The sequence below is a fragment of the Botrytis cinerea genome, chromosome 13 (assembly GCF_000143535.2).
Source record: "Botrytis cinerea B05.10 chromosome 13, complete sequence".
Lineage (NCBI taxonomy): Eukaryota > Fungi > Ascomycota > Leotiomycetes > Helotiales > Sclerotiniaceae > Botrytis > Botrytis cinerea.
In genome coordinates, this window is record NC_037322.1 from 1,056,803 (window position 1) to 1,077,959 (window position 21,157).

At 42.0% G+C, this 21,157-nt stretch overlaps 4 protein-coding genes across 4 annotated transcripts; 1 reads left to right on the forward strand and 3 right to left on the reverse strand.

Moving 5' to 3' along the window:
• Window positions 1-3,409: 3,409 nt before the first annotated feature.
• Window positions 3,410-6,618, reverse strand: BCIN_13g03010 (hypothetical protein). The gene is made up of 3 exons (XM_024696767.1): window positions 5,531-6,618; window positions 3,964-5,472; window positions 3,410-3,820 (listed from the first exon to the last, which is right to left on the reverse strand). Exons 1-3 carry the CDS (start codon window positions 6,435-6,437, stop codon window positions 3,711-3,713), a joined length of 2,526 nt encoding a protein of 841 aa, XP_024552580.1. The 5' UTR covers window positions 6,438-6,618; the 3' UTR covers window positions 3,410-3,710.
• A 148-nt stretch (window positions 6,619-6,766) lies between these two features.
• BCIN_13g03020 (hypothetical protein) lies at window positions 6,767-8,384 on the forward strand. Its single transcript, XM_001547265.2, has 3 exons — window positions 6,767-7,497; window positions 7,560-8,125; window positions 8,176-8,384. Exons 1-3 carry the CDS (start codon window positions 6,899-6,901, stop codon window positions 8,211-8,213), a joined length of 1,203 nt encoding a protein of 400 aa, XP_001547315.2. The 5' UTR covers window positions 6,767-6,898; the 3' UTR covers window positions 8,214-8,384.
• Window positions 8,385-15,317: 6,933 nt separating this feature from the next.
• Window positions 15,318-16,198, reverse strand: BCIN_13g03030 (hypothetical protein). Its single transcript, XM_024696768.1, has 2 exons — window positions 16,085-16,198; window positions 15,318-16,027 (listed from the first exon to the last, which is right to left on the reverse strand). Exons 1-2 carry the CDS (start codon window positions 16,185-16,187, stop codon window positions 15,540-15,542), a joined length of 591 nt encoding a protein of 196 aa, XP_024552581.1. The 5' UTR covers window positions 16,188-16,198; the 3' UTR covers window positions 15,318-15,539.
• Window positions 16,199-17,666: 1,468 nt separating this feature from the next.
• On the reverse strand, window positions 17,667-20,988 carry BCIN_13g03040 (hypothetical protein). The gene is made up of 3 exons (XM_024696769.1): window positions 20,409-20,988; window positions 20,124-20,354; window positions 17,667-20,021 (listed from the first exon to the last, which is right to left on the reverse strand). Exons 1-3 carry the CDS (start codon window positions 20,858-20,860, stop codon window positions 17,738-17,740), a joined length of 2,967 nt encoding a protein of 988 aa, XP_024552582.1. The 5' UTR covers window positions 20,861-20,988; the 3' UTR covers window positions 17,667-17,737.
• Between the last annotated feature and the right edge of the window lie 169 nt (window positions 20,989-21,157).

Consider the following 21,157-nt stretch of genomic DNA (forward strand, 5'->3'; position numbering starts at 1 on the left):
GGCTGCCGAGATCCGAGAGTCTATTGCATCACGTGATACAATGCTGAAAAGTGGAGAGCAATAAGCGTTGGGCAGGTAGCTGGATATCATCTACTCTCTAAATTACTTGAACTCACCAGGGTATGAATCATAGGTTTATCCCGATTCAACTAAGAGTTTTGGGCACTTGAGAATTTGGAAAACCGATGACAACAGAGAGTACACAGAGTCAGAGGTTGTTAATCAGATGTGAATCGTTATGTAAAATCACTACATGCCAAGAAATTCTACAAGACTTTTCTAGAGTTTTCAATATCCTAGGGAAGTATTGAATATGTAATAGTCTTTGAACTTGAGTAGCTATCATTTGACTTATCTTGTATTTGGTTCATAGGGTGCATATCAATTCGAAAGACTGGTAGACTAACCAGAGGCTCTTAACGCCTTGGATGAAAAGATGTGATACTCAAAGAGAACCAGGGGTTTGGATTTTTTCCGAAATATTCAAACTGATATCCGCAGCCTAGTTGAGCATTTCAAACTCGTTGAATGTACGGATTAATTTCGAATGTTGGAAATCTTCTGATTACCCCTCTGCAAGTCAAGTTATTAGATATCTGCTCATGAACTTTTTGTTACGTATACAGAACCGCGCTCTAAGATCTAATGCAACCGCCAGAGAATCACTAACTCAGGCTTCTTAAGACTTTCGCGTGAATTAACTTTCAACAACCATTATGGAATTTATGTCCTATCTAGAACCTTTTGACAATCATCAAAATGGTCCTCATGATAGCTCTGATGACGATTCTTTCGACAGCTTCCCTACAAGTGCCCTTGACAGATCGAAACGAATATGCCAGTAGAGAATTTTTCGTTCAGCTGTGTCGCCCAATTCTCTAGAGCATTCGTTCCTGGTAAAATGTTGCATTGATCTCAAAAACTAAAACATACATGAAGATTTGCAAGTAAAACATTAAAACGTTAATCAAATTCTAGTTATTTCAGAAATATATGATTCTTTTGACCTTTCAGGGACAATATCTAGGCTATTTACTACGAGCATGTACTTACCTTCACCTTGGGTTAAATCACCAAGACACAATACAGCGATTAGGTAAACTTTAACCTAGACCCATGTTTTCCAGTCACTTGAATCGACGAGATGGATCTGATTTTGAGATACTGAAGATGTTGATTTTCCTTTTAACAAGGAGTAATGGACCTGGATTCTCACTATAGCTGTCCTGGAAATCTGGGGAGGACTTCGGCATTTGCTTTGCAAATCGAGCGCCCAGAATGGACCGACCGCACTCGTAGAAATAACAACTGTGATTAAGGATATTGTACAAGTAAAGCCCAATGGCGACATACTAACATTTGAGAAGAAGACTGAATCACGGTATAAAGAAGCCTTGTATGATAGGATTGACATGCTTGATTTTAATGCTGGAACTCTTAACTATAAGCTGCTGATAACATCAAAGACTCTTGTCTATTTATGATGAATCTCGTGATATTTTGAAGTGATTGTGTGTTAATGACATTTGATGAAAGAATGTCGGCACTAAACTAAGGAGTGAACATCCGGAGTAGGAGTGAAGGCTCGAATTGCAGTCCATTTGTCAAATTCTATCAATTATTGGTTCAATTTAAAACACTGTATTAATCTAAGAGGTTGGATCTGTCTTATATATAAATCGTCTTTGTGTATTGAGAATTTGATTGTCAGACTCGCGTTTGGGCATGTTCTTGCTCCTGCACAGTTTCCATATCAATGGCCTTTCACCCCCTTATTTCGTTGAAAGCCGTTAATCCTTGGGCCTAGGGTAGTTTGAAGAAGGGATCGGTCGGATCCCATACAAATGTTTTACACTGCTCTAACCTGTTCCTTTCGTCAGTTATAGGATCATTCCTTTCTGTTCGCATTCGTTTGTCTTCCTCTAACATTTTATTAACACGATAACCAAATTCCTCTACAGATTTTGCATACTCGACAGGATGCTTCACCTCCCACTGCACTTCGTTATTATACTTCTCTTCATACTTGAGAATCAATATATTAAGTATTTCTAAATCATTAAATTTATTCTTTCCATCTGTGGCTTCAAACCGAGCATAACCATCTTCAATGTATACTTCATCTTTCGGTAAATATCTCAAAGGTCTACCCCGAAAACGAACGATACGAGCGAAATCTGCGATGCTCTGATCAAAAATTTCCAGCCTTTTGTTGTGCTCGGCTTCCCATTATTTTTCTCCTTCTTTAATCTCCGCCTATCTACGTTCTCTTTTCTCAGCTTCCTTCTCTTCCTCAGCTCTGATCTGCGCATTTATGCCATGACACAGGAAATACATCCATGGACTTTTACTTTCTGAGAACATGAAGAGAATCGTAATCCAGATAATACACAGAAATGCTGCTATTTGCAGAGCTAAAAGAGGCTTCTACCAAAGGTTCGAACTGTTTGAATATGCAAAAGGAATTTAAATTATGAGATACCAAGGCGGAGGAGGGCAGAATTGGACAATAAAATTAGTAAGTCAGAATAAGGAAATTATTGAATCCTTTGTACTCATAGAAGAACATGTGAATGTTGCGCCATTGGCTGGGAAGATTGGCGTAGCATTAGCAATATTTGCAGTAAGACTAGGGCTAATGATGGCGCTTAATGTAATCGATAAAATGATATCGTACAGGGTTTTAGTGACAGTGACCGTTACCGTCGTGGAAGCGGAGGCAATGAGGAGCGCCATCGTATGCTGTTTCTTAGGGGGGGGGGGATTGTGTCTGAATCTTTGTATTAACTTGGGAGCAAACATATATAGAGTAAGAACGTTCAGTTTAGCTTTTGTCCAAGAACTCTGTCCTACGAATTACCGGATCCGAAGAATCTTGGTTTATTTTGATTCGTGAGATTATTGTAGACAGATGACTGGGGCCATGAAATTTGGTAATCGATCCAATGTAATGCCTTTCTCTACCCACTTGACTGATGATGCATGCCATAATTTGATACTTTAAATCATCTAGACTACTGTAGTGCTTCAAAAAGCAAAAAGATGGGTCGCCAGTCACCTTACTTGATCTTAATTGGAGCCCTCGCTATAAACTTCTTGATCCAAACTAAATTGACTTCTCTTTCAGAAGTACTAGTCTCTCTGGAGCCAAAGATATGTGATTACTTGTAGTTGATGTTGAATTGTGGGAAGATGGATGTTCTGAGGCTAAGACTCTTACTAAACCGATTAGAAAACTCAAATCATTTAAGGTATTGAATTCGATTGGAATATTGAACTATTTCCAGATTTCTCAATGCTTTTAGACATTCCAAATCTTATATTATTAGACTGTAGCTCGGATGGTATCAGATCCACCTGGCCATTAAGGGGGAAACAACAGTACACGAAAGCGAGGCAGAAGGAAGAATGAATTAAGCTTAGAGAAGTCAATTGCCAATCCAGCTGGATTTCGTACCCTCAGCTAATCAATTACAAAGCCCCAGCTCATATTTACATGGCTGTAAACAGATCCAATTAATTCCCTCAAAACTCCTGGAATCATGCCGCCAATTTTCAAAGATGTGTTCAAATCCTTCTATATGCAAAAGTTATTCATACCGTCATAGAATTACACCAGTCGCTCGGGCTGCGCATTCAATTATTTATACACATCTACTCTCCACCACCCTCACCAACTTGGCCGCCGTCGAGGTACAGACCAGTATTACTCAATAGTATTCAGGTAATGAGCTGAAGCTCGGGATTGTTGATGAACATTTAAAGTCCGGATCGTACGCTAGCTTTGGCAGGATGCCGGCAGCTAATCCTCTTTGGTAGCCTATTTAATCAATCTGTTAGCAATCGTCCAGTGACATTATTTGTGATTTAGTTCTTAACCGCTCCTTCCATTTCACTCCCGGCGACCGGGGTCGTAGGTGTGGGAAAGAGGAAACCTGCAGACGCGGGGTTTCAAAAACTTACTCCACTGTGTGCCACCACCCTCACTAGTCTCCGTAGCCCAAGTCCAATAGAACCAGCCCCAGCCCAACTCGAAACTATACATCTGCGCCTCTGCAAACATTTTCAAAAAGTTCTTGTAGGTATCACTATAAGTACTTGGATCTGCATTTGCATTGGTACAACTACATGTGCTATCCTGCGTTGGACAGTCTGGTGTTGTTTGTTGTGTTGATGAGTCTCCGGTGTCATATGTTCCCTCCCATCTGTTTCCTTGGTTAACGTTTGTGAGATAAGTTGCACAATCCGTATCCGCTTGAGACCATTCAGCAACCATCGTGGGGCCAAAACCTGTACTTTTGTTCATAGATATCTCGGTTTGTTGAGTCCAGCCACTACAGGCATAATTCACCTTCTCCGTATGGTTGTAAAGAATTTGCCCGCTGTTGAAAATGACATATTGATGAACATCTAAGATTAGATTATCATAGCTTGTCAAATCGCCCTGCCAATTTTCGAGTCCCCGGAATCCATCTCCAATTACAACATAGGCGGAAATACCATTCTTTACGACCATATCGGTGACTGTAGATGTCCAATTTAAGACATCATTGACGTCAAGAGCTGTCATTCTGGGTTCATTGGCAAGGCCGTAGAAACTAAGAATGTTCTTATAGCGGTCTTGAGCGAAGAACTTAGAGAGCCGATCGTGAATTTCGATACTGCGTTGTGCATTTAGGTCGCCATTAGTTCCATTCAACCAACCAATAGTTCCTTGACGACCGGAGTGGTTCCAACCATTTTGAGATCCAGGGAGTGCATGAAGATCCAGATTGATGCGAAGACCATATTTCCGAGCCCATTCAATACCACGAAGAAGATAACGCCATGAGGTGCGGAAAACATAGGGGTCATCGTCGTACGTTATGACAGCCCAGTACGAGTAAGGAATGCGAACGTGGTCCAGTCCAGCAGCGGCAATATCGGCAAATGTTTTTTCAGAAACGAAGGTTGCATAGTGTTTCTCAAGGGTAGATGCAGCTGTAGATGCACCCAACTTAGTAGTCAGTGTCCACTCATCAATGATTCCATCTGCTGATGAATAGGAATTGAATAGGGAAGGTGTGATGAAAGGTTCGATAGAAAGCCAGCCACCTAAATTGACACCTCTAGCCGGCCTTGAAGTATAAGCTCCCCACTTTGCAGATATTTTGGGTGCATTAGAATTCGGTGCTACATCATCGCTGTATGAAGTATTCAAACCCATAACCGGAAGATCTCCAACAGTCTCATTGGTGTATGTGACATTGAAATCCAATGTATCGTACCATGTGAATGGGTCCAGATATGTTCCTTGGGCTGCAACCGGAATGTCACTTTCCGACATCCCGTCAAGATTTGAGTTTGAAGGAGTCCCACTTTCTGTTGCAGGGGCTGTAGACGAGGAAGAACTTGAGGTGTGCTTTTTGCTGGTGCTCACTGCAATTGCTATTATAATTATCAAAATTACTATGCCAATGCCAATTCCCGTCCCTAAATACATTATCAGCTCTCAAAGTTGACTCCTTCGACCTTGAGTTTGAGAACTCACATATACGTTTCCGCCTTTTTCTAAAATCTTCGTCGCTTTCAATGTACTTCTCAGGATAACTTGATTCAGTAGGCGCATATCCACCTCTCAACCCTTTCAGATTCCTTAGATCATTTTTCAGTCCTGCGCCGCTAAACATTCTGCGTTGCTTCAACTCCCCTTCACCTTCTTCCAAAAGTGCTCCACTAACAACTCTCCGTTTCTTTCCCTTTGGTTCTTTCCGAGGTTTCTCATAGACAGTCTCGTCGTCTGTATATGTGTTCGGTATTTTCAGACTCCGTTCCTCTTTGCGTGGGGCATTTGGCTTTGCCTTTGGCTTTGGTTTTGGTTCAGGGATGCCATTTTGCTTTCTCCTCTGCTTTTGAATCCGTAAAGCTGTCTCTGCCGCCGTCTCGTAATCGGAATAGTCTTTAAGTTTCTTGTCTTTACTCCGGTATCCAGATTCATCATCAGTATACCCCCTTTCTTGTCTCCTTCTGTCCTTCCTTGGCGAACCAGATTCATCATCGGTGTATTCGTTTCGTCTCCTTCTTTCTTTAATTGGTGATCCAGGAATCTCATCATAATCGCGTTCTCTCCTTCTATTCTTAATCGGCGAACTCGAATCCTCAGTCGCGTATCCGCGCTCTTTTCGTCTTCTATCTTTACTGGGCGAACCTCGTTCCCTCGATTGTCCACGGTCTTCCTTTACCGGTGGTCGTGATCTTGATTTCCTCTCCTCCCTCCTCTTCGCTCGTTCAATGGAATCATTTAATCTTGCTAAAGAATCAATTGATAAAGTTTGCGATCCGGTTGGTTCAGAAGGCACCTCTGATTCTGCGACAACAGCCCTTGATCGTCGTTCTGCTCGTCGTTTTTCGTGCAATGTACTCTTTCTATGCGGTCGTTCAGTCGCGTCCCCAGCCATTCTCTCCTCCTCCAGCTCTCGCAAAGTATGAGTATAAGAGGTGTGCCAAAATAGATGAAATTATAGAATTGACATGGTTTATATGTACAATGGATCGTTCTCGTGCTGATCTTGCATTAGAAAATTCTCTATGCTCGACATACGTATGCGCATCGAATTTCCAGGATTATTGTTATGTTTCCACAGCAACATCCTCATCCGCATAAATTTGGGGGCTGGTCTATAATAGCTTGGCGCTTAGTTCCCGTCACTAAGCACGTGCTACGAAATTTATCGGTCTATCGGTTTATCAATCAAACGCTTAGATGTGGTTACAAGCGGCTACCCCAGATTTCTCCGCGTTTTGTAACTGTACATCAGCAATGTAGTTTCATCGCTGTCATGGAAATCTTTTGATATCATACAATCATTTCATCCAACGTCGTAGAACGTCGTACTTGTGATCATAACTCTTATCCATCATGCGAATAACTTCAAGATTACCGACGTCCTTGGTCAAACCATTGAAACCCTTATGCGTGGTCAACAATTCGAGATTCCCAAGATCATATTCCACACATCCTCCACAAGCAAAACTGAATAAGGCAATTGATTATGGATCAACTCCTATCTTAAGCCATACTGCATCTAGTGCATTGCAAAACCCAGAGCTTTCGCCGGAAATACGAAATGGTGCCACGAAACGAATGAACCTATTCCAATCAATTAACGATGCATTATCACTCGCGTTATCCAAAGATGAAACAACTATGGTCTTTGGGGAAGATGTAGGATTTGGAGGGGTATTTAGGTGCAGTACGGGACTGGCAGAGCAATATGGATCAGAAAGAGTTTTCAATACGCCATTGTGCGAACAAGGAATAATAGGATTTGCGATTGGGGCAGCTGCAGAAGGCATGAAGGCTGTTGCAGAGATCCAGTTCGCTGATTATGTATATCCGGCTTTTGATCAATTGGTCAACGAGGCAGCGAAGTGGAGATATAGGGATGGAGAATATGGGAGAGGATTGGGTGGACTCACTGTTAGAATGCCTTGTGGTGCAGTGGGACATGGCGCATTGTTCGTTTCTACTTCCATGATCTATTTTGACGCAACGCACACTAATGAAGAGATTCCAACAGATATCACTCTCAATCCCCCGAATCCCTATTTACACACATTCCCGGTCTTCGAGTCATAATGCCACGATCGCCAATTCAAGCAAAAGGTCTTCTTCTCTCCGCCATACAAAGTCCGGACCCTTGTATCTTTATGGAACCTAAAGCACTATACCGAGCAGCTGTCGAGCAAGTCCCAGTAGATGCCTACACATTACCACTATCAGTGGCAGAGGTGGTAAAGCCCGGAAAGGATCTGACTTTGATATCTTACGGCCATCCTATGTATACATGTTCAGCTGCACTACAAGCTGCAGAAAAAGATCTCGGGATAAATATCGAGTTGATCGATCTGCGGACCGTATATCCATGGGACAAAGACACAGTACTAAAGAGTGTAAGAAAGACTGGAAGATGTGTAGTAGTACATGAAAGTATGATAAATGCCGGCATTGGTGCGGAAGTCGCTGCAAGTATACAAGGAGACAAGGAGACATTTTTAAGAATGGAGGCGCCTGTCGCTAGAGTCGCCGGCTGGGGAATCCATATGCCATTGATGTTTGAGAAGTTCAACGTGCCAGATGTTGCTAGTAAGTTTGATGGACTCGCCGGGATTTGATCTAATTGCTAACAATTATAGGGGTTTATGACGCTATCAAGAAATCTATACAGTACTAGATGGGTGTCAAAAAGCAGGGTGTATAGACTACGAGCATTATAATGATTTCAATGAGGGTTAACCAGGCGTTATAGAAAAGAGCTATTCAGTTTGCGTATACAAGTTAACAAATAGTCATTAGAGGAATTCTTACAGCTTTGTAGGTATCTATCAATTAAATGATGACCACATTTCCCAAAACTAAAAGTTGCTTGACCCAGAGTTTCATATTTTTATCTGAAATTTTGCAATGAGAGGTTCTCGTTGTCCGTCCTGGCTTCATACTTTGGAAGATGTTGTATGTCGACCATTACATGACTGTGAGACTCGTACAATAATAAAGCGTCAAGCTTCTCTATTCTTGATTTTCATGCAAACAGAGTAGCACTCTATTCTTCTAATTAAGCCTTCTAATTTACATTCAATGACTTAGGCCTTCACACTACGTTCACAGTCACTGATGCTCCCATGCATTCTTGACACATCTCTTCATCTCATCTTAAAATTTTCAAAATCCGGAATCAACATATGATCAAGCACTTGGAAAATATAACTTCACCCATGAAATCTAGTTCCATGCATATAAGGCTTCAACCAGATCGTGAAGAGACCTTTTTTGTGGTAATATTCCATCATTTGTATCTCCATGTCCATACTGCAGCATCATCAGCAGAAACCCAGGTATCGAACATTTCCCACGGAAAGCGTTGTGACTTGCAGCGCTTTCACAAACTGGAGGCATTCTAAAGATCATCATTTCATATTTCTACAGTAATAGTGGATGCGTTCTAAGGAGTGTAAGGTACGGCACAATTCATACCAAGGTGGAAAATAGTCGAAAATGACATACACAGACTAGAAATTTGCAAGATCGCCTATCAGACATTCATCCTGACCGGGACTTTGAGCTGAGATTTCTTCTTTTCGTACTCGACGTATTATTCAAATCGAATAGTGATATTGATCTGACTTCATGTATAGTAGTTACGGTGATAGTTTACTCCCAAATAGAGACAGGAGATTAGTGAGCACACAATCTAAACGGATCCATAGATAGATATATCATGATGAGATATCGAACCTGGTTGAACTCAACTTCAGAACGAATATAAGCAGCAGCCGCTTCGCTATCTTATTACGAAAAATCTTGCTCTCACTCAAAGAATTTTTTTATAGACAAAATCTTTGACCCTTCTGGCTCACATGCATTGTAACTTCGAGTGTGAGCCTATATATCTGTTGTCAGGATAACGTGCAAAGCATTGAATTGAGTTAGTACAATCGTGAAAAATGGGAATTAACTTATAACTGAAGCATGTGGCAGTCAAAACGCAGGCAGATCGAGTGTTCCGCAGGACTCGCTTTTGAGACTGCGTGGTGTCTCCGCTCGATTAACCTAGTTATTTCGACGTGGTGGTAGATACAAAAAGACTGATACAGCCAAACAGATGTAGATGCTACGATATGAATATATCTCAGCGATAAGAATTCAAAACGACCAACAGCATCTACTGAACTCAATTTTACGGTCGCAAAACTTCGGATATTGACCTCGCAATTAACGATCCTGTACCTCCACACCTGATGTAACCATTCTATTCTTTGATATGAACTCGAGGGACAATCTTTGTAGTGACTGTATATAGTGCCGGGCTTTGTTGTCTGAGTAGGTATGGCAGCGTGGCGTCCGAGTCGAATGTTGTGATATAATGGACTCAGCCGAATCAGCAATGCCGGTGATCATTCGGTCTTACACCCCTCCTGTTTCATTATCTTCTACCACCTTCTGCACTCGATTGTATATATGTTGGTTTTAATTCTAGATCTAGCTGTTGGTGGTTTCTTCATTAACGCCATTCTTGCTAAACTGCTGTTGGAATTTCAGACGATTTTTGACTAGATAATTTGTTAGCTCTCATACCCGCACGCTCGCATATACTCTCTTTAATTTTGGTCAAATATTGCCATCAGTATTAGTTCAATCGTTGCATTCGACATATCTAGCGTATTTATCGCATTCTTCCTAGTCGTTTTCATCGGCTAAAGCTGGCTGTCATCCCCCAGTTGTATGTATAGTGTATATATTGGACTGACAGTATCCAATAATCCGGACTGCAATCCAACAATATAAAAATTTGAATATCCAAAAGTAATTGGAAATTCGAAAATGATTTAATATTCTTATCGATTTAGAGGTTTGATGATCTTCACTGTCTGACTGCAATCCGAACCGTGTTCCAAGTATAGGGGGAAGATTTCCCTTCTATCAAGAGATCTTTCAGGGCTTGATTACCTTCACGCGCACCAAAAACCTCGAGCTTGTATTCGACATATCATAAAGCTCGCCATGCGATAAACCAGACATTTTTTTCTTGCTTCCTCGACGTTCCAGATACGCCGTCAACTGTCGGTCGGTAGCGTACCTTTTGTGATGTCCTCTCAAACTTGTGCTCATACAGTACAGCTCTAAAATGCTTCAGCAGAGGTAAAAACGAGCTTAATCTCTTGGTGTACGCTGTAGAGGTCCTCCCAGCAATCTATATGCTTTGAAGTTCGACATCTGGCTCATAGTTTCTATATCGCGCAGTCCGATTGAGGAAAGTCGATTGGCAGCTTGTTTGGCCTTCTAGTCTTATGCACAAATTCCTCGTATGGTGAACCGAGGGGCATCTCTGATGATGCTAATTATCGATGTATCTAGAAGTTGCACTAAGCACAGAATAGGGACTCTCGGAGCGAGTGGTATCTCCGGAGCCTTCACAGTGCGATCAATCTCGGTAGTGACCAAGAGTGTTTCTAAGATCTTGCTATATATCCGACCTTCTTGACTAGAGATTCTTTGACTGCAAATCCATTCGCTGTCGCGCTTTCCAAAGAAGAAGGAAAGCGTGCACCGATAGTTGCACGATCCCAAGTTGAACATTGGCCCGCCGTTTCAATCCACAAGGATCAGCGTGTGAATCGTCTTGGGCTCTCGCTTTTTTGGTATCTTCGTTGAAAATCATGCATGCGGTGTCTTCGGATCCAGCGTTGGTGCGTTGTTGGTTGATGATTAATGTTAAAAAGTCGTTCATTGAATCGGGTTGTAAAGTTGAAGATTAATTTTGGAAAGCTTCAAATCTCGCGAAGGCAACCTGTGCGCCAGCAATACCCTAATATCACGTGTAGTGTTACGGTAAATATTCTGCGGCGGCTGAGTCACCTTCAAGATGTTACGAGAGAGGAGGGAACCCCCAAATGTTGATTATAGATTTTAGGAAATGAGGAACTTTGAATTGGCCAAAAGAGTCGCATAGTTTAGGACACTTGGTCGCTTACTTTTGAACTGATATGGATGCGGTGGGAGCGAGTCAGGTTAAGGGATGAAGAAGTAGGCGTTTTGAAATGCCTTTCACTTCTTTTGAAATTATGCGCCTCCGGGACTGACACGAAGAGGTTCTTCCTGTTAATTTTCTAAAAAATATGTAAATCAAGAGCAGATTTTGGGCTACTGTTTGTGTTAATTTGAGTAAAAACCGACATGGTTCCGATTCGCTGAGCTTGAAAGTATGTTGAAAAACCAAAGGTGCTAATATATCTTTCGCTCTCGGAAGATACATGACAGAATCAAGAGTCCTAAATTTGCGTTCAACGAGAGCCAACCATTTTAAAAGCCGCTAAGAAAAAAGATGAAACGTCAGATATGCAACAAAACTCTCCAACTTGTGGTCTAGGCTTGGCCATCGGCACTCGACTGGCTGGTCAGGGACTACCGGCATGTTATTTAACGTGGTAGCAGCCGGTAGGAGGCGGAATGGCACGTGTATGGCTGATAAGGAAACTATTTCCAATCTTTAGATGTGCAACAAACCCACGATATCAGATTTATCATAGCTTTGCGCTCGATAGTCTACTGGCTAAAAGTACATGGAAAAACTTAACAATATACCTCCAGTATTGCGCTCGCCATTCTATTGGCTCCTTAAAATTGCTTACGTCAATTTCGATATCCTTCAGATATGCAACAAACAGCTCAGGGTTGAAGTTCCCACGTGGCACTTGTAGTGAATGCAACAATTTCAGTAGGGGCCGCCCATTTTGCATACCTGAACTACGATAATGCTAGAAATTTACCTAGAAAGAATACTTCCGACGAGCGAGTGAGTAAGGACACACTACTTAATATAGAAGGCAAAGCTTATGCGCCTCAGAGTGCTTAAAACTTCCTGATAATTTGCCGTATGAAAGTGGATATATGGGTTGGGAGTTGCGGAACTCTAAAAAGACACCTAAGATCTGATAAGATCTTGAAGACTTAGAAGATTGGACTTGTCCAATAGACTGGCGAGCGCGAAGCTCTGGTCACCTTCCTATCTCCTGCGCTCAACAAGAGCCAACTATTCCAAAAGACGCTAAGCATCTTTCAGATATGCAACAAAACTACTCCAAAGTCTGTACGTATCCAATAGTTTGACGAGCGCAGAGCTTGGGTCACTTTTGTCTTTCCTTTTCCTTCAAACTCAATGAGAGCCAACTATTCCAGAAGACGCTAAGCATCTTTCAGATATGCAACAAAACTACCCCAAAGTCTGTACGTATCCAATAGTTTAACGAATGCAAAGCTTGGATCTCTTGATTCTTACTCTTTTTTCTTTACGCTCAACGAGAGCCAACCATTCCAAAAGACGCTAAGCATCTTTCAGATATGCAACAAAACTACTCCAAAGTCTGTACGTATCCAATAGTTTGACGAGCGCAAAGCTTGGATCTCTTGATTCTTACTCTTTTTTCTTTACGCTCAACGAGAGCCAACCATTCCAAAAGACGCTAAGCATCTTTCAGATATGCAACAAAACTACTCCAAAGTCTGTACGTATCCAATAGTTTGACGAGCGCAAAGCTTGGATCTCTTGATTCTTGCTCTTTTTCCTTTGCGCTCAACAAGAGCCAACTATTCCAGAAGACGCTAAGCATCTTTCAGATATGCAACAAGGTTGTATTTCCACGCGCGGGCCATGCCGACAAAGCTGGCAGCAATAGTGAATGGCTCTGAGGATGTAATGTTGCATATCTGAATGGTCCACCTTCACCTTTGCTCAATGTCAGGATGGCTAGTTTCTAAGGGCGCAAGCTGAACTTGACTTTTGCAATTGGCTTTTAAGTGGCCAGTCACAAATTGATCGTCTGGATATTGAATCTGGGATAAAAGTGCAGAAGTGATCATAAGATAACACATAGTGTAAATATACAAATCGAAATCTTGAAGGATTGTCGCAAAGCTTGCTACAATTTCGTTTAAGAGAATAACCACGAATTAAATATGATTATTAAACATAATGAATAAACAAGGAATAAGCAAGTGTGGGTAATTTTAATTAACTACTCAGTACGTGTATTTTATTCCGGGAGTTCGAGATGTCATGCGCGCCTGCATTAATGTTTTTTGGAAGCTACTCAGCGGATTTATCACTAGGACATCATGCCGCATCCATTGATGATAATAAATATAAAGATGAAAGGCATGAGTCTTTCAATTTCAACAATCCTTAGATGATGGAATTTAAGGATTCCTCATAGCTATAGTTCGAGAAGAAATTACGTGATTTCCCCGGCATTGGTATTGCACTTGCAACAGCTTACATCTCCCATCGGAGATAAATCCGCGCGCTGGGACGGCTTCGTTACTACACGTTGCATCTGCAACAGGAAGTAAGAAATATGTAGCTACAACCTCCATAGAGAGTAATAAAAGTCACTAGTAACGTGTCCACTCCGCGAAAGTTTCACACTTGATTGTAGAACGGGACTGAGTATTTTTTTCAAAGCATAGGAGTTAGATATCCGAATTCAGCATACATATAAATGAAGATTACTTCTACTTTCAAAACGCTTAATGATCATCTCAATCCTTGTTTCGATGCTATCCTTGGAAGGTCGTCGTCTTTTCTGCGAGGTTTAGAAGGAAAATGATGGGTGGATTTTGCTTGAGGCCGATCCACGAGGCATTTGCTTCCTGAAACATGTTATCAAAGTAGTAGATTTAGTATTTCGTGAACATGTCTACTAAAATTACCTTTCTGCGTTTCTTTTCAGATCAAATGAAGATATTTTGGGAAGGCATGTCGTTGAATTTGACGCTTGAGACTAGTGAGTGTTGATTACATAAATGCTGACTCACATTAAATGGCTTTACCATAGACGCGTGGTGGATTTTCAAGGGCTTCTTCTTCAACTATCAGCATCAATTATAATCTATTGAAGTTAGATCTTGGGATTTATCGATAAAGCTGCCCAAAAGAAGGAGGTATAGACTAATTGTCTTCAATTGTTATGATTTTCATGAGAATCATTCCTGTTGCGCCACTACTCGGGCATGCATGGAATGACGGGTCGCTTCTCAAATTTCAAGTCATGTAAAGAATTCATTCTTCAATTATTTTATATCAGAATCCATTTTATCATTGTTTAAACTGTAATTAAACTTTAAATTGTATTTCAAGTATTCAAACTATATCTCTCGAGATCTAGTTTGAATATGTAGCCTCCAATACATAGTCTCATGGTTCATGTTTCTCTGGATCGATCCTGCCATCCGTCATCATCCAACGCGCCCTTTGAGGTTTCGAAAGTTTGAAGAACTCCGCCTGCAATAATTCTTTCATCGAATCAAGGCCATGGATTACAGCGAAGCTCAGCAGAAATCCTCCACAACTTGGCAAATCAATTCCCGAAGCCAAAAGCATCTTTACCATAAACGTATCCTCCCTCCATATCGCCCATCTTAGCGCATGATCGGCCGTTCTTACCTCGAATATACCAGCTCCGCGATCTAGAAGCCTTTGAACGAGTAGTATGTTTCTTTCCTGGTCTTCAATGGGTATAATTTTATCTCCCATCCATTTCGATTTCAGTTCATCCAAGCGAGCGAATTTTAGATTAAGACCGCGTTCGAGTAGAAAATCATTAACATCTTGATGCCTTGATCCGGAGACTCTTATAAACTCGAGAAAGAATGTCGCTGTTGTATCTAGGATATACTTAACTATCTCGAAATGTCCTAAATGAATATGCAACCTTAGGCCCTTCTCGCTAGGGCACTCTGTAGGTTGTGGGAAAAATCCTTCGAGGTATTTGTACATCTCAAGACTCCCTGTAGACTTTTGTGCTTTTATAAGAGCAGCCCCGGCAAATGAACTCTGGGGAATGAATTGCCCGTCTATGAAGTTCATATTGTCAATAGTTGACCATGATGATGGATACAAAGCAGTTCGTACCATCTCCAAGTCTCCGCTCATTGCGGCCCCTCTGATCGAGTCGTATTGAGCAAACTGGCGATCAGAATCTGAAGGCATCTGTAGCATCTTCTCCTAAAGGTACTCCAGTAAATACTTGTGTCCTGTCGATGCAGCCAATAGCATAGGCGAGCCGAATAAAAAGCGCCTATATTTTGGCATGAGTTTTCCTTGAAGTAAACGTTTTACTACAGGAACGATGTTGAGATAAGTCGCTGCACATAGTAGATCCGACTCGAAGTCAAGTTTAAAGTAAGATGGCTGTTTATTATTGGCAAAATGGGTTGCTGCTCTTAATGCCGGCCAACAAAGAGTTTCTATCGTGGTTTTCACGTCATCGCCCGTTTCCGCACAGAGAGTTTCGACGATTCGGCGGATGTGGCGAAATTGAGGCGGGCAGGAATCGGAGTTATTTTGGACTCTGTGTATGAGATAGGGGTGCCAAAAATTGCACGCCCGTCGGCTTCTATCCATATGCCAGTAGGTCACAAGTCCCCAAGTGTTGTAATCGTCTAGAAGGTGAGATTCAAACAGCGCAAATTGGACGTCGTGACAAAATCGTTCTGTATGATAGTCTTAGCTGATAAAATCTTTGATCCCTAACATGACATCAAACTTACTGCATACAAGTTTTAATGTCAAAGACCTTAGGATTCCACGAGTCAAGACGGCTTCGAGCAAGATCTGGTGGACTAGCTCGGGCGCTAGGTCGAGGAACTGCATCTTCTGTAGAATTGGATTGAAACTTTGGTTTGCAGATCGATGCAAGTTGAAGAAGCAGTGTTAGTTTTGACGAGTGGTAGTGTCAATGGGAAGTTGATTATGGCACAAAGTTCAAGCTGACTGTAGGTGGCCGAGTGGAAGAAAGCATTCGGGAAGAGTGACAGTATGCATCAATGATTCCAATTTCTTCATTCAAAAATGATTCACCAGGGCGGAGTACTTGAACCAGCCACAGTATCGTGAGTGAATTCTCAATCTAAACAGAATCTTTGGCTGTTTGGAGAGTTGCAAGAGACTTATTAGCCACTTCTTTGGCGCCTTTTCCAAATCACATCTTGTGCTGCATTTCACATCTTTGTTTATGCAAGGACGTTTATCTCTTAGACTCCTCTTTGTATGATCACAAAAAGCAAAAATTCAAATTTCTGCTTTCTAGTCTCATTCTCTCTCCAACCTAGCGGAAAAATTCCTCTCAGAACCACCAAGAAGCCAACGAGTCTTGGAACTGCCTTTTCCCTATGATCATACATCATTTCGATTCACTTCTAAATTTGAAAGCCCCGGTCACGACAATTATCATCTTTCACCTCACAAGCCACTCCAAATTCACTCCATCTCATTCCATCCCCACAAATTTCCCCCCTCTTCTACCCGCGAAAAAAAGAAATCACAAAAACCCAGAACCCCCCAAAACAACCACAGAATCAATACAAAAAATGGCAAAAGATATGTACCAAGGAGTAAAGCTTGTACGGTACATTCCAAACCAGACGAACTGAGTTCTTACAACCGAGGTCGTGTGTCTGCCCTAGAGCGTGCTGTTACCACGGCGGCAAATGGACCTTTATCGGCTGAGTTGACAATGTTCACTTGTTTTCGAATATATAGTATGGTTAGTAGAGGCGGTGAAGATGGACTGTAGGAGTGGGCAAAACGCCGGTAGGTGTGATTTGCTTAATGAACTTACGTTACTTCATATTTTGTCATTTATTGAGGCTTGGTGGTATCTCGAAGATATCTAGTGAGAGACCACCGTACTTGAATTTCTTGCTTGATTATTGAGCTGTGCATGCAGCGAGTACGGTTTGTTCCAAATCATGAGTCCTCGATTTGAACTTCCGTGACCATCTTGGTTGAGTGAAAGGATCGCACCAGAAAATTCATCACAAGCCAGGATGCATTTTGAGTGCCAAATTTGGACAATCATGACATTGTCGAACTCAGTTTCATAATCTCATACATCCAAAACTTTCATGATGCATCTGAAAATAAGGGATCACACAGGACAACGTCGCTTTTTTCGTATGAATAGAACGCGGCTCGCGCCCTGCCACAAAATGGGTAGCATTTGGGAGTGTGGAATAATTAGTATGGACCAAAGCATGGATTGATTGTGAGCATTATAACAGCTCACCATGTGATGATTTCAACTTCCTCCCTCTGCTGTTAATCTCGTCGGCAAATTATCAAGTATTTTCATGAAATGACCAGAATTAACAAAAGGGGAACATGTAACATCTATTTTTGGACAGTGTCCTAGTCTAGTACTTTCAATGAGTCATTATCCATTTCCTAATCATTGAAGGCTCCAATTTACCACCTTTATTTCTAAACATTTCATCTACAGTCGACTCTTTATCTCTCCAATGTTTTCTCATTCTCTCAGTCAGCAACTTCCTCGAAGTTATTATTCTGCCCTGATAGTTGAGGCATGTATTGGAATCGGCCCCATTGTCCAGCATAACTTGGACAATTTCTAAATGGTTCGATACGAGAGATTTGTCCTCGTCTGAAAGACTTTGTAGAGAATTGGCTCCGTTATCCGCTCGTGGAAGAATTGCGCAAACGTTGCGGATTGTTATCTCGAACGCGGTCCATTCGCGGAGGGCGGAGATCTCTTTTATCTTCCTATTAGGCTGAGCTCCATGGGCCAAGAGTAATCCTACCATGCGAGGACTTGGGGGAACTCGGTCTCGAAGATAATCTGCATTCTCCATTTGTTCCATACCCGGCATGTAATACTCATCCGTTGCGGCAAGGGCGTATGGCAAGACACGTTGAATTATAGAGACTTTTTCCTTCGTGGTAATTTGGTCCAGCTTCATTTTGACGTATGCGCAAAGATCCCAGTTAACTGCAATGTGCAAGAAAGAAGAGAATTCCCATGGCCTCCAGATTGAACTTTTGAATCTCGGAGCGTGTGTCAATGTTGCGAATCTATCCAGTGGCTCTATGTAAGCATTTGAGCGTGCGATGTCTGCCTCACGAGCGTAATGAAGAACTGTCGCCATAAAGAGAGAAAGTCCGGAAAGTTGATTCAAGATGTTTCTCCGGGCTTCAGAAATCTCAAGTTCTTTGACATATGAGCATACAAGCGGAGTGTAGGGCTCAAAATCTGATTCTGAAATTTGATCCGAAAACCTTCGGTGTATATCCGGGCGCTCCAAATACTCCCGGACACTACGATGAAGATATAGGACTCGATATCCGAGATACTCAAAACCTGGAGAATATCTTCGACCAATCTCTAGTAAGCCTGCACACCGTGCTTTTAAATGATCGCCAATTTCTACGTTCCTATTTCCTAACTCCTGCAAGTTAAATTTAACAGTCGCAATTCGATCGGTTTCATAATCAAGAGCAAAGGAAAGGCTCAAGGTATCCAGTGTTTTTACGCTCTTCTTACTCATGTTGGCAGCCCGTACAATGAGAAAGATCGTTGCGGCTTTCTTGCTGTAGAACGAATCAATGCTGTCAAGCATCGACGAGAACAATTCTTCCAGGCCTTGTGGAACAACCTGTATACGTTCCTCTAGATCCTGGAATGTGTCTCTATTTGTGAGGCCTCTTATGATTTCCTGTAAGACGAGCTTAACCCACAAAAAAACTCCGTCTGCTCGCGATACGATTTTTCTGATTATAGTCGACGCTTGGACTGGCTGCCTCATGTACAAACGCTGATAATTGATATCATTCTGAAGACTGGACTTGACATAATGATATATATCAGTTCTTGTCAGATCCTGCAGCCGCAATGATGGCCCAGATCCAAAAACATCATCAAGCGGAAGTAGTGGACGACTGGAGAGGCATATCTTCAGCCACGGTACTTGAGAGAGCATGCAAAAGTATTCCGCAATAGCTGAAGGTCGTCCGTCATATTCGTCAAGACCATCAACGAACAGGCAAATTTTGAAGTTCTGCATGTCTTGGCTCATGAGAGTGCGCATTGCAACTTCTAGTTCGTTCAAATTCCAAGGTTCGATATCCTTTGAACGACTTGGGTGATATGCTTCAGTAAAGGGTGTAACCAATTCATTGTAAATGTTTGCCCATCTTTTGGGAAAGCAGACGGGAAGAAGATCGGGCAAATTTTCGAGAATTTCCGCGAGAAGCGCTCGAAGTAGACCATTCTGTGACCTCTGTTCAATAGTACCGCTATTCCAAAAGTAAAAACTGGCTATAACCAAAGGCAGTGGAGCCGACCATTTCTCTAAGAGCTTTCTCGTGTTGCTATTTCCACAAATGAACCTCATCAATGTTGATTTACCAGAAGCCGCCTTACCATTAACCCAATAAATACCGGATTCGTGTTGCAACCAATGTACGAAACTAGACCACGGTGCAGAGCCATGGGTATCCTCAAACAACCACTCAAAAGTTCCAAGATACACATCTGCGATACTTTCTTCACGTTCCTTCAATGCCGGAAACTTCAAGCTCTGGAGAAGGGTTTGAGCGACCTGCAAGCGGATAGCTTTCTCCTGCCACAAAGTTTTGCACAACAGTTGCTCTTGAGACGTTTGCTCCCTTACCATTAAAAGACTTTGTTTCCTAATTGAAAGTTGGGTGAGCTAATGTTTGAATACAAGTTCACATTGAAGATAACCTCAATGAGAAGAAGGGAGAGTTGAAATAACCACCAGTCAAACTTACGGGTCAAATTCAAGCTTATCGGCATGATGCACAATACTCGGAGGAAATGTGTGTTTCTCAGCTAGAATCTCCATCCTGCCGAGCAACTGGGTGATTGCTATCGTTTGATCTTGGATTCCTTTGCTGACTTCATCTTGATGCGTGAGAAGGGCATTAATGATAGTCTTAGTACTAGATTCGAGGCGGTCGAAGCCAACTTCTTGGGTCGACGACATGGATTTGAGCTGATCTCTTCCGCTTGTCACTTTCTATTGATGTAGGGTAGAGGTTCATTGAGTTACTTACCGAAGATCTACAACAATATGCATCTGAATCGAATCTCTCAACAATTCTAAACGATTAGTTAAAGCTGTCAATTCCTTCTCAGTCCAAACTGACTTCAGCGCTTGCATGACAGTCTCCCATTTCCTCCGCCTGCCAATAGCTGTCACTTTCAGATTGTTTATCTTGTTTTTCAATTCAGCGGACAATTCCGATGCATCTCTGCAGATAAACATGAATGCATCATCTGATGTTGTAGAGATGACACCCACTCCAGATAAGCCCCAATATGAATCCGAGAGTCTCTTGGAAATCTTAGCTAGATCATCCGCCACAAAACCCAATTGCTGGTGAACGGCCAACGTCTCAGCGCCCGATCTGTAGAGCTCAATAGTCCCATCCAATACCTTCGAGCTAAAATCCACGAACTGGATAATTGTGCCTGCTAATGATAGCGCGTCTAAAGGGTTCATCATTGTGATGGCCAAGGACAAACGTCAACACAGAAGATCACAGTTTTCATAGCAAGCTGAGGCTTAGCTACAGGTACTACTACATCAATGTCGTAAACTGGCTGTAGGATTCGACCCCCATGACATGTTCCACAGAAGTCATAATTTCCATCGGCCAATCAGATCCCGGTCAATTGCGAAGATACCATAACGCTCATAGCCAGTATGTAATTTCCCCATCCTGTTGCTATCATAAAGAAACCACAAGCTAGGAACCAGTCAGGATTGTCTTTAAATGGCAAAACTATTATATACATTTCG

Bases quoted from the DNA above. Each gene is read 5' to 3' on its own strand.
- BCIN_13g03030 (XM_024696768.1), bottom strand. From the start codon at position 16,187: ATGCAGTTCCTCGACCTAGCGCCCGAGCTAGTCCACCAGATCTTGCTC. The intron at 16,028-16,084 runs GTAAGTTTGATG...ACTATCATACAG, and splicing joins GACATTAAAACTTGTATGCA to AACGATTTTGTCACGACGTC.
- BCIN_13g03020 (XM_001547265.2), top strand. From the start codon at position 6,899: ATGCGAATAACTTCAAGATTACCGACGTCCTTGGTCAAACCATTGAAA. The intron at 7,498-7,559 runs GTTCGTTTCTAC...AGATTCCAACAG, and splicing joins GCAGTGGGACATGGCGCATT to ATATCACTCTCAATCCCCCG. The intron at 8,126-8,175 runs GTAAGTTTGATG...TAACAATTATAG, and splicing joins CAACGTGCCAGATGTTGCTA to GGGTTTATGACGCTATCAAG.
- BCIN_13g03010 (XM_024696767.1), bottom strand. From the start codon at position 6,437: ATGGCTGGGGACGCGACTGAACGACCGCATAGAAAGAGTACATTGCAC. The intron at 5,473-5,530 runs GTGAGTTCTCAA...TAATGTATTTAG, and splicing joins AAAAAGGCGGAAACGTATAT to GGACGGGAATTGGCATTGGC. The intron at 3,821-3,963 runs GTAAGTTTTTGA...TTGATTAAATAG, and splicing joins GGGTGGTGGCACACAGTGGA to GCTACCAAAGAGGATTAGCT.
- BCIN_13g03040 (XM_024696769.1), bottom strand. From the start codon at position 20,860: ATGATGAACCCTTTAGACGCGCTATCATTAGCAGGCACAATTATCCAG. The intron at 20,355-20,408 runs GTAAGTAACTCA...GACAAGCGGAAG, and splicing joins CATATTGTTGTAGATCTTCG to AGATCAGCTCAAATCCATGT. The intron at 20,022-20,123 runs GTAAGTTTGACT...ACTTTCAATTAG, and splicing joins GATAAGCTTGAATTTGACCC to GAAACAAAGTCTTTTAATGG.